This window comes from Tursiops truncatus, chromosome 10, assembly GCF_011762595.2.
Source record: "Tursiops truncatus isolate mTurTru1 chromosome 10, mTurTru1.mat.Y, whole genome shotgun sequence".
In the NCBI taxonomy this organism is placed as follows: domain Eukaryota; kingdom Metazoa; phylum Chordata; class Mammalia; order Artiodactyla; family Delphinidae; genus Tursiops; species Tursiops truncatus.
This window is the reverse complement of record NC_047043.1, coordinates 41120438-41132818: the sequence shown is the minus strand read 5'-3', so window position 1 is coordinate 41132818 and position 12381 is coordinate 41120438. Positions and strand designations below refer to the sequence as shown.

The following is a 12381-nucleotide window of genomic DNA, read 5'->3' as shown; positions in this document are numbered from 1 at the left end:
CTGTAAAGCTTTTGATTTCTCCATCGAATCTGAATGAGATCCTTGCCAGCTAGAGTAATCTTGGTTGTAGGTTCTTTCCTTTCATCACTTTAAATATGTCATGTCACTCCCTTCTGGCTTGTAGAGTTTCTGCTGAGAAATCAGCTGTTAACCTTATGGGAGTTCCCTTGTATGTTATTTGTCACTTTTCCCTTGCTGCTTTCAATAATTTTTCTTTGCCTTTAATTTTTGTCAATTTGATTACTATATGTCTCAGCATGTTTCTCCTTGGGTTTATCCTGTTTGGGACTCGCTGTGCTTCCTGGACTTGGGTGGCTATTTCCTTTCCCATGTTAGGGAAGTTTTCAACTATAATCTCTTCAAATATTTTCTCAGGTCCTTTCTCTCTCTCTTCTCCTTCTGGGATCCCTGTAATGCGAATGTTGTTATGTTTAATGTTGTCCCAGAGGTCCTTAGGCTGTCTTCATTTCTTTTCATTCTTTTTCTTTATTCTGTTCCACAGCAGTGAATCCCACCATTCTATCTTCCAGGTCACTTACCTGTTCTTCTGCCTCAGTTATTCTCCTATTGATTCCTTCTAGTGTATTTTTATTTCAGTTATTGTATTGTTCATCTCTCTTTGTTTGTTCTTTAATTCTTCTAGGTCCTTGTTAAACATTTCTTGCATCTTCTTGATCTTTGCCTCTATTCTTTTTCCGAGGTCCTGGATCATCTTCACTATCATTATTCTGAATTCTTTTTCTGAAACATTTCCTATCTCCATTTCATTTAGTTGTTTTTATGGGGTTTTATCTTGTTCCTTCATCTGGCACATAGCCCTCTGCCTTTACATCTTTTCTATCTTTATGTGAATGTGGTTTTTGTTCCATAGGCTGCAGGATTGTAGTTCTTCTTGCTTCTGCTGTCTGCCCTCTGGTGGATGAGGCTATCTAAGAGGCTTGTGGAAGTTTCCTGATGGGAGGGACTGGTCTAGTTACATCATTTTAGGTCATGTTTATTTTTAATTTCCCATTGTTTCTTGTTACTATATAGAACTATAATTTGTTTCTTATATTTTTCTAATATCAAGAAAACTTGTTAAATATGCTTACTGTTTCTAATAGTTTATTTCTATATATATTTTTTGATTTTCCATATTCATAATCATGTCATCTACAAATAACATCAGTTATATTTCTTTCCACACCCCCCTTTATTTTTTGTTTGTTTGTTTGTTTTACTGCACTAGGTGGAACCTTCAGTAAAATTTTGATTAAAATGTTGAGAATGAATGTTTTATTTTTCAGTGATAAGGGAAAAGCATTCAGTATTTTACCATTAATTATGATGTTAGCTATAGGGTTCTTGTGGATAAAGTTTATAAGGTGAAGGAAGGTAGGTTCTACTCCTAATTTTCTGAGGTTTTAGATCATAAATGACTTCTTTGGTCAGCAGGATTCTAAAATGACCCCCAAATTCCTCCTCCCTTGTGTAGTTTCCCCATATAATCCTTTCCATTTGAGTGTGGGAAGGACCTGAGAATATAATGGGATATCACTTCTGTGATTAGGTTATGTTATCTCACAAAGTTGAACAGATTTTGAAGATGTGATTCAAATTCCCAATCAACTGACTGTGAGTTAATTAAAAGGGAGATTATTCTGCCTATGTGAGCCCTGTAGAAGAGAGTCTAGAAATCAGAAATTGCTTTTTCCTAATAATCTTGAAGTTACCGTGTTTGGAAAGGATTTATGAGAGTACATATGAGGGGGCAGGTGGCAAAAAAACTGTTATTATTGCATCTTCTGTACAAATTAAGATAATCATGTTTATTTTTCCATCTTTTGTCTGGCATGTGAGGAACTATATTCATTGCTTTTACATGTAAAACCAACTTTGCACTCCTGCAATAAACCTCACTTGATCATAGTATATTGTCCTTTTAATATATTTTACAGATGTGATATTTTGTGTAGAATTTTGTGTTCATAAGAGATATTGCCCAGTAGTTTTCCTTTCTTGTGTTGTCCCTGTCAAGTTTTGGTATTGGTGTTATGCTGGTTCATGAAGTGTGTTGGGAACAGTTTTTTCTCTATTTCCTAAAAGATATTGACATAAAATTGATTTCATTTGTTCTTTAAATGTTTGGAAGAATTTACCAGTGAAGCATTTAGAGACTGGTGTTTCCTGTAAGAGTTTCTTTTTAATACAGAATCAGCTTTTCAAATAGTATTATAACTGACTTTTCTATTTTCACCTTGTGTGAGTTTTGATGCTTTGCTTTCCAAGGAGTTTATTCATTTCATCTATATTTTCAAATATATTGACATAATGCTTGCATAGCATCTTATATTACTTACTTAATATCTATTGAAACTGAAGAAAGTCCTCGTTTTACATTTCTATGTTAATTTTTTTTCTCTCTTGGTTTCTTTATGATCCTTCCTAGGAACTTAATCTTTTCAAAGAATCATATCTTTGCCCTCTTGATATTCTCTATTGTATGTCCACTTTTCTTCATTGATTTCTGCCCTTCTCCTTTTCATTCCCTTCATTCTATTTTTTGGAGGTCTGAGTTCTTTATCTAGCTTACTGGATTACTATTTTCAACTTTTCCTTTTTTAATATATGCATTGGTTTTAACCTTTCTTTTTTTCAAATACATGCATCTTCTATTACATTAAGTACTGCTTTAGCTAAGTAACACAAGTTTTGACATAACATACTCTGTAAAATTTCAATCCTTTCAGTTTGTTGAACTTACTTTATGACCCAGCATATAGTCAACTTTGGCAACTATTCCATATGCACTAAAAGAATGTATATTCATTAATAGTTGTATCTAGTATTCTATGAATTTTAATTACATAAAGCTAGCTAATAGTTTTTTTAACCTTCTATATCTTTACCTATATTTTAGCTGCTTACTCTGTGAAATAATAAGTGGGATGTGTTGAAATATGCAACAAAATTGTGGATTTGTCTTTCTCTTTTCTTCTGTAACTTTTGCTTTATATTTTTGATTTTGTGTTATCTTAGCTTTTGTTTGAATGAAAATGTTTCTGATTTGCCTTCTCTGAAGAAAGTTGCCATTGGATATAAAATTCTAGTTTCTCTTACTTAGAGTTTATTGAGCTTCCGAATTTAGGTTGGTGTCTTTCTATTTTGGAAAACTTTTGGTCGTCAGTTCTTCACATATTGGTTCCACTTCATTCTCTCTCTCATCCTTCTGAGAATGCAGTTACATGTATGTTAAAACATTTGATTGTGTCCCACCCGTCTCTTCCCAGTGTTCTGGATTTTTCATTATATTTACCTCTGTGTACTGCAAGTTGGATATATTTTATTGCATTTATTTAAGATATCTAAGTCTGCCTGCTATTTAACCCATACGTTGAGTTCTTAATTTCAGACATTGCACTCACACCTACAATAATTCTTTTCTTTTTGTGTATTGAAATCATTTGTTGAAATTCTTTATCTTTTCATCCATATTTTAAAAAAATTTTTACAATGATTATTACATCTATTATTTCTATTGATAGTTTTTTCCCTTGGTTATTGGTCACATTTTTCTGCTACACATCTCAAAATTTTTTAATGCATGCTGGATACTTTGCCATAATAATTACAGTTGTCCCTTGGTATCGGTGGGGGATTGGTTCCAGGGGACCCCTTTCTCACTGCACCAAAATCCACAGATGCTCAAGTCTGCCAACTAAAAACTGACACCTGACATCTGCCTCTACAAGGATAAAGTCATTAGCCACTTCAGTCTCTGAGCTTCAACACACCTGAAAGGAGCTCAGGGTGTAGATCAGGAATGAGGCACACTGTGCTCTGGGGGAAAACTGGCAGAACAGGCTTTCAGATAATTAGATATTTTCAGAAGAAGATTTTATGAGTCCAAATTCTTGCATCTTCTCATATATAGAAAAGCACTAAAATCCTGAACGGAGACATCTGCTCCTTGTGACTAGCACTAACCTTCATGAAACTAGCAGCAAACTTCTGCAAAAATGTGTGCTTGATTACATGTATTCCCTCGTCACTAAAATCATATATATACAGACCTCTTCCCTATCTCTTCTGAGCAGTTCTTCAGAGCTATCTGAGATGCTGTCTCCTGAGCTATAGTCCCTATTTTGCCCCAAATAAAACTTAACTCACAACCCTCACATTGTGCAATTTTTTTAGTTGACAAGTCCCTTATTTAAAATGGCATAATATTTGTATGTAACCTACACACATCCTCTCGTATGCTTTAAACCATCTCCGGGTTACTTATAATACCTAATGCAATGTAAATGTTATGTAAGTAGTTGTAAATGCAATGTAAGTGATATGTAAATAGTTGCCTGTGTACAGCAAATACAAGTTTTGCCTTTTGGAACTTTCTGGAATTTTAAAAATATTTTTGATCCACAGTTGGTTGAATCTGTGGATGCAGAACCCTCAGATATGGAGGGCAGACTACATAGAGATTGACACTGTGATTGTTTTCCAAAGAAGATTAGCCTTTTCTTCTCCTAGAGAGATATGGTAAGGAACTATCCCCCTCAATTTAGTAAAGAACTGAGTAGGATCAGGGCTAGAGAAAAGTTTTGGTTAAACTTAATTGCACCTGGTTTCAAATATTTCAGGGCTGTACCTACCATGTGTGTGTTTCAGGCTCTTTTCAGGCTTCTCCTACCCCGGGTTTGGCAATGCTGTAGATGATTTCACTCTGCCGTCCCCCCACCCTTAACTACTCACATTATTCTGCATTCAGAAATATTCCAGGAGGCTCAAATAATATATTCTCTTTCACATATCATAAATGTTAACTATTGAACACTAATTTTATTGACTATCTCAAGCTATTTTAATAAGGAAAATGATATTTAAGAAAGCTCAGTTCACATACAAAGAAACATCATTCTACTCAAAAGCATAACACCTCCATATGTCAACAAGACAAATACGAGTGGTGACCACATACTTGGGTGATTGATTTTTGTGAGTGCCTTGTGGAGAAATCTAATTAACAAGAGTCACTTGAGTGAGCACATGCCCTAATATTTAGTGTTTTATAAGTTATAATATGCCCTGTAATGCATACATTCAAGTTCAAATTCTATGATGAATATCATTACCTAAACTTTATTTCTGGGGGAAAAAAGGTATATAATATAAGGACCTGGGATAATTTTCTTTATTGTAATCAACTGAATATTTGAGATAATATATTCCAATCTTCTTCAAACTTTCTTACATATAACTTCTATTATTTTTTTAGACTAGATATTAGTTTTTTCTCAGTAAAGAATCATGTGTATGTTATAGTTGGCAAAAACAAAAACAAAACTATATATATATATATATATATATGTGTGTGTGTGTGTGTGTGTGTGTGTGTGTGTGTGTGTATATTTGATACTAACATTACAAAAGTATCATCCATAGCAAAAATAATGTAAGAATACAAAGTTGATTGACACATATGTGAGAACTCTAATCATTTCTTTAATTTTAATATAGGTGATAATAGAACAAAAGTTATTCTGTTGATTCTCATTTTGAAAAATAATACTGATTCATCTGTTACAATTTGAGATAAGAGGAGTTGTAAAATGTTATTATAATATAAATGATTATAATGGATTTTCTGTTGGAGAAAATACCAGTATTACAAATTATATTACAGTGACTTAGGATATGACTAAATAATACAAAGCTGGGAATACAGACACAGATGATTCTAAAATACTCACTTCACAGTAGAAATTTAATTGAAAAGTATTACATACCCAAAATTTTTCTTTCCGCCCCTTTGCTCCTCTCAGTGTGCCCCATCTAAAAATAACAATAAAAAAACATGGTTTAAAATGTTTGAGTTACATCTTGATAAAATTCAACTTATTATCAGAATTATATCTTTTCTTTTCTCTTTGCCTCACTGTGTTTTATTATGGAACTGTCATCATTGCCTACAGAAATGTGCATGTATCATTTTCGTTTTAACCAAAACTTCATTGACTTCTTCAGAATATACTCATCTATGTCCAAATGGCTTGAAATCAAACTCTTTGACAAAAGGATATAAGTCTTAGGGCAGCGGGGATGCAGGGGTTTTAAAGTACTTAAAGATGCCTCCCTTCTTCATATTTCACCTTCTGAAGCTCTGCCAAAAATCTCCAAGACTACTGATAAAAAACATAATGTAAATTAAGATAACTGTTGTAGAAAAGAGCATTTATGTAAAAATATTCATATGGATATATTATTCTAGAAAATGGCTGTATGCCTAATGTGGCATTTCTATATATACATGTACATATGGAAATCGAATACTATATTCTCAGCACTGAGCCATTCTCAATGTAGCAGGTAACAGTTCATAAAATATACAGGTCTACAATACCTCATTTCTTTTCTTTTGACTAAACCCAGTGACATAGATGTTACTAACATGTTCTATTTACTAACGAAATATCAAGACCTGTCCAAGATCACAGAATGTTGTTGAGCCAGCATTCCAAATTTCATGTTCTTAACATGCCATATTGCCTCTCTTGTAAATATACAGTCCCCAACTGCAGTGTGTCCTGAGTGACATCAGTTTTATGTGGAGAAAGTATATTGACCACCACTTTCATGCACTTTGGTGGATTATGAGAAAATAATCCTGTCCACTTCAATTCATTCCTAATACCCCAAATCTCAATGTCAGAGTGGTATGCCATTGTATAAAAGAACATTCTGGAAGAGGTACAAATTTGTTGTTCAAATATTTTCAACATATTCATTTGCCAGAAAGCTGTTTTTCATAGGTTATAAAATAGAATGATGGCACCACAGCATAGAAGTATTGCTTAAAGATGACAGGTTTATTGTAAGGATCTTGGGGCATTCAAGGGAGTATGCAATAATGCATTTGGATCCTTTGGTACGAGAGTGAGGGAAGAAAAAAGTGATTTGGGAAATAGGAAAACACTAAAGAACAATTTTTCTTTAGTTTGTTCCTGATGGAGACTAGGACTGGTAATTGCACTGATTGCCATGTCTTTTTTAGTTATCTATGCACAGAGCAGTGGACTGAAACACTTTAGGGTTTCAAATATTCTAGCCGCTTTAACATGTAAGTTCAAACTGGTTCAGTTTTCAAAATCATTTTGCAGTTTTGTAATTGTACCTACCTCCTTGTAACTTTTCTAAAAAAGCTATCACCATTGAAAAAATTTATCAGTCATACTATGTGCCCCAAATCTTCTAAGGTCATTATGTACTTCAAGCAGTGACCATATCTGAAACCTCGAGTTGCTCATTTTTTACTCATGACTTTTATGACAATTTCAGGAAGACTGTACCACTCAAGCAAACTTCCTTTCAGGCAGTCTGAACACTAGTTACTTTAGCTATTTACATGAAATACAAAATATCAATACAAGACTAAATCAGAAAAATTTAAGTAATCGTATGACTCCAAAACAATACAGGCAGGAGAGGATCCCCATATCTGAGATCCCACCAGACATGGTGAGAAGTTGAGATCCGTCTTGCTTGAGGCACTAAGGAGCCTCATAAGAAAGAACTCCCAATCAAGAAAGAGGTATTCAGACATGACAAGCTCAATCCAGTAATTAAGCCCTCATCAAAAGCGAGGAAGAGCCATTGAGAGTATGATTTGTTCCCAGCCACTCAGATACATCCAAACTTAGCTCCACACTGAACTCAGCTAAGTTTGGAGTTGGGGGAGAAGCAAGTCAGACTTGTTATTAAAATCTGATAGAGCTATTTCACTAAAAACTGTATATTCCATAAAACACTTTAATGATAATCAAATAGAGGGTAATACCAAAAGTGGATAAAGGTTTCTTTCCCACTTTGTAAGATATTTCTAACTTCCTGGGCTCCACTGCATTGAGAATGGTGCATGGGAAGACAAAGTAGTATAACAGAGGGAATTAGAAGACATACAGGCAAAATACACTATGAAGTAAGTATTGCATTTATTATTAAGTCCATTTTAGATACTACTAGGCACTCTCAGAAATATTGAGACATTATTTTGGGGCATGAAGATCCACAACTGCATATAGGGTTAAGATTTACCCAAATGATGACTACACATAATTCCATTAACAGCAGATCAAAGATTAACTACAGTGGACCCTTGAACAATATGGGTTTGAACTGTGCGGGTCCACTTATACAGGGGTTTCTTTAACTAAATACATATTACAGTACTATAGGGTCTGCAGTTGGTTGAATCCGTGGATGAGGACTATGGAGTTAAAAAAGTAAAAAAGTTACATGCAGGATTCCAAATGTGTGGGTCAGTGGCCCTGACCCCAGCATTGTTCAAGGGTCAATTGTAATTCTAAGGAAACATTTCCTCACAAAGGAGGAGAGGCACTTCAGAATGTAGTTGTATAATTTTTCTTATTGTAGTATTATCAAATAAGTTAAAAGTGGACTAAACTACTTTATTTTGGAGATATCTAGGAAATACAAACTATCACTTTTGTTCAAATGGCCATATTTTTCATATGTTCCTATATATTTTGTTATGATTATCTAAATAATATTTTTAATGATATAATAGCATTATTATCTTGCAAATCTATCAACTCTTTGAAGTTGCTATAAATTTCTTTTCAGGAAGTACTGTTGTTTATTATAACCTTAAGATGCATTATTTTGAGCACCATTTTTAACCCAGGGAGAATGCCAGCATTAAAATTATTATAAACATTCTCAAAATTGACAGAAAAAGTTAATCAAAACTTCAAATAAAGGTGAGGGAGGAAAAGGAAAATAAGTCTGCTGAAGCTGATAGTTTCAGGGGCTTGGATGCTTGTGAAAAAAATTATAAACAAAGGATGTGGACCTTTATGCAAAATTCAGTTGGAAAGAAAATACCACAGCTCATCACAGAAGCTAATGTTCAGTTCCCCTGTGTTACAACCTCTGTGTCAAATGACAAGCAAGTTTCATCCATCAGAGGGTCTAATGTTTGCACTGCGACCTTCAGCTATCTTTTGTTTCCTCTATCTTCAGTAGACTGTTCCTCAGATGGTAATCAAATATCCCATAAAGTCGCAAAGGGGTGTTGTAGGAAAATAGGTGAGTGGGTTATTTTCTAAATACCCCAGGTTCTGAACAACTGGGAAAAATCACTTGACCACAGATAATTTTTCATTGGTTTAAGAGTGAATTCATGTAATTAAAAGCTTTATCCAAACAAAGATAAATGTTAACTAGTACAAAACAAGAAGACTACTATTATTCATTTACAGAGAGAGTCTCTCTATTTTTGACCTAAGAAGGGCATTTTTCCCATATATATACTTTCCTGAATTGTGGTACTGATTGTACCAATAGGTTGAAAATTTTAGAAATATGTATATATTTTCACAAATATCTTTTGTCAGGCAGTGGGTGTCTTTGAGGACATGAGGATTTTCATTACAGTCATACTTGCTCTAAGCCTATGTACACACTTCTTTCCTTCTATTACACCTCTTCATTTAGGACTATTCAAAAACATTTGTTTAGACGAATCAGAACCTTAGCCGTCTTCTGCCGAGATCGTTTCCTTAAACTTGTTCATCTAAGACTCCCTGGTGGCGCAGTGGTTAAGAATCCATCGGCCAATGCAGGGGACACGGGTTTGATCCCTGGTTCCAGGAAGATCCCACATGCTGCAGAGCAACTAAGCCCATGTGTCACAACTACTGAGCCTGTGCTCTAGAACCTGTGCTCTGCAAAAGAGAAGCCACCGCAACAAAGAGTAGACCCTGCTCACCACAACTAGAGAAAGCCCACGCACAGCAATGAAGACCCAACACAGCCAAAAATTAATTAATTAATTAATTAAAAAAAAATAAAACTACTGTACTATGGGTTCACCAGCTGGAGAGACCTTAAGAGCAGCTGTTCTTGCCTTGAGGGATTCAATTGCCTATGAACTTATACTATTCTTTTCATTTTTTCTACCTCATTAAATTAAATCATTTCCACTATTTGTTAAGACACATTAATGCTCCTTTTCCTTACAATTTAGTGACTCCTGGGGAAATGCTGGTATTGGAAAACTCCAGGCAGCTAGCAGCTCATTGCCATATTACCTGATGATGCCTGAGGAGCGATGGTTCCTACACTGAGTCTATTGCTATATCTCTCACTTCAAGTACATGATCACCTAAGCTCTTCCTTCTGGATTATTCTTATATGCTCATTTTTAGGTAGTTCTGGAAACACTACTCTTTTGCATAATATTAAAAGTTTTTCTTGGAGATACCATAAATTCTGCAAAGTAAACTTTAAAGAATGATGTAAGATTTTGTATGGCTAAGGTCCTTTGAAAAGGATGTTGTTCTTTTCAGACAACAGTGCTAAACAATACTAGACCTCTTAAAACCCTATTTTAAGCTCTGCCTAGATAGTAAAACAATTGGAACTGAATAAGTACTTTGTATAAGACTTTAAATGATATTTTTTTTTCTCTTCCTTGGTTTTGTTTGATTTTGCCATTGAGGTCAATTTATACAATGTGGTCGTATTAGACATGGTAAATAAGAGAAAAGTGAATATACAATTTTCTTAAAGTAACATTGATATTCCTATAAGTATCCCTTTTAATTATGAAAGTACAGCATCTCTTGTGTACTTCACCCATTTGTTTCTGCCATTATTCAGCACACTACTCTTTAGTACAAAGAAAATGTATCTTCTACCTTCAAGAAGCTGATAATCTAATGGGAATGACGGGAAGTAAAAACACAAACAAGTATAAAAATAATTTGAATTCTATAATTGTTACCTTTATAAAAGCATGTTTCACAATTTTTCTATGAGTTACAGGTGAGGAAATTAACTGTGGAGGGCAAAGACAACTGCCTTCACAGAGTGGAGTAGAAATTCTTCAGGTGGAAATGGGAGTGTAGAATTGTAGGTACGGTAAGTGCAAAGTCACAAGAGAGCCATGAAAACCTCATCTCAGCCTATTCTTAGAGCAGCACTTGGTTCAGTGTGACTGGAGAACAGAGGTGGGAGTGGCTGGAAATAAAGTTAGAAAAGGAGATTTGGCTCAGCCTGTAAAGAGCACTCAAGTCTACCGAGCTTGGCATTTATAAAGTGATGGTAAAGAGTCATCCACATATGGGATGTGACATGATCCAGATAGTTTTTCACAGAGACAACTCTGGTGTTAGCATGGGGATAGGTTCCAAGGGGGAGGAGATTGAAAGCTTAAGATGAATATTTTCATTAAAGCAAGACATAATGAAATGTTGAATAAGAATGTAATTTCTCTCAAGCAAATGTTGATTCTTTTAACAGCTGTGTCTCCAACATCTGGGATAGTGACTATCACACAGGAAACCCTCCATAGATATTTTTTGAGCAAGTACACTGGCAGTGGGAATAAAAAGGAGGGCACAGATTTGAGAGCTATTTTGGAGATAAAAGGGAGGAATTTATTGGCTAATTTATTTTGACTGAAAGGAAGAAGAAGGAGTCAAGGTTAACTGCAGGATTTCAAGGTTGAATGAGTAGGGAGGTACATCACATGTGGCAAATCTTGGGGTACACTTCACACTGTAGAGAGATGTGTTCCTGATGACCAGGTTGATTGATCATCGCCAAGACTAATTACAGAGTTGCTTCATCTTCTTTAGGGTAGTTCTGCATATAAAACTTTAAATTCATGGATTTTCAGGGTTTCTGACAGGTAAACCACTGAAGGAACCAAGGAAAGCTGATAATTAGAAATAATTGTGAAAGAGACTTTCTGCAGAGTGAGGAATTCTTCTGTGACAAGAGCAATTATTTCTAACTCACATGTCAGGATCATATTTGCTTAGGAATCAACTTCTTTAAAGCAGATCTCACCTCCAGCTAAGAATTCGGAGTTACAAGAAGAAAAAATATTACTTTATATTGATGGTAGGCATACTACACTGTAGCCCAATCATCTAGATCAAAATGTTGCAATGCTTATGGTGATCTGTTACTTCTGGGGTCACAGCATGTACCCAACAGACTGACAAGAGGAATTCAAACTCATGTTTTCTGGGCAGACCAATTCCGTATTAGTGAATATAGATCCAGACAGATAAAAAGCAAAGTTTCTAAACAGTGGACATGTAAAGAAACTTGATGCAGTACAGACAACTAGAACAGGAAATTTTGGAGGAAAACAGGGAACAGATACATAAGAGAGACTGATATGAAACTCCAACCCTTCTTATTAAGGAAATGAAAGTCAGATAGGATACAAGTATAAAGAAACCACCAGATGAGTTTCAAGTCAATAACAGTGATATGACTACTCTGGATATAGGACTTTACTTCTAAAGGTGAGACAGCAGATAGATGATTAGGTCCCTTTAACACAAAGATTTGAAAGATAACTGC

At 34.8% G+C, this 12381-nt stretch overlaps 1 protein-coding gene across 1 annotated transcript in view; it reads right to left on the bottom strand.

The window, feature by feature from the left end:
* Positions 1–12381, bottom strand: part of TINAG (tubulointerstitial nephritis antigen) — a 94716-nt gene that overhangs the window by 10336 nt on the left and 71999 nt on the right. The window contains exon 10 of the mRNA XM_019931386.3: positions 5769–5814. Within this exon, the coding sequence (XP_019786945.1) occupies positions 5769–5814 (46 nt within the window). The remainder of the gene's footprint in view (positions 1–5768; positions 5815–12381) is intronic.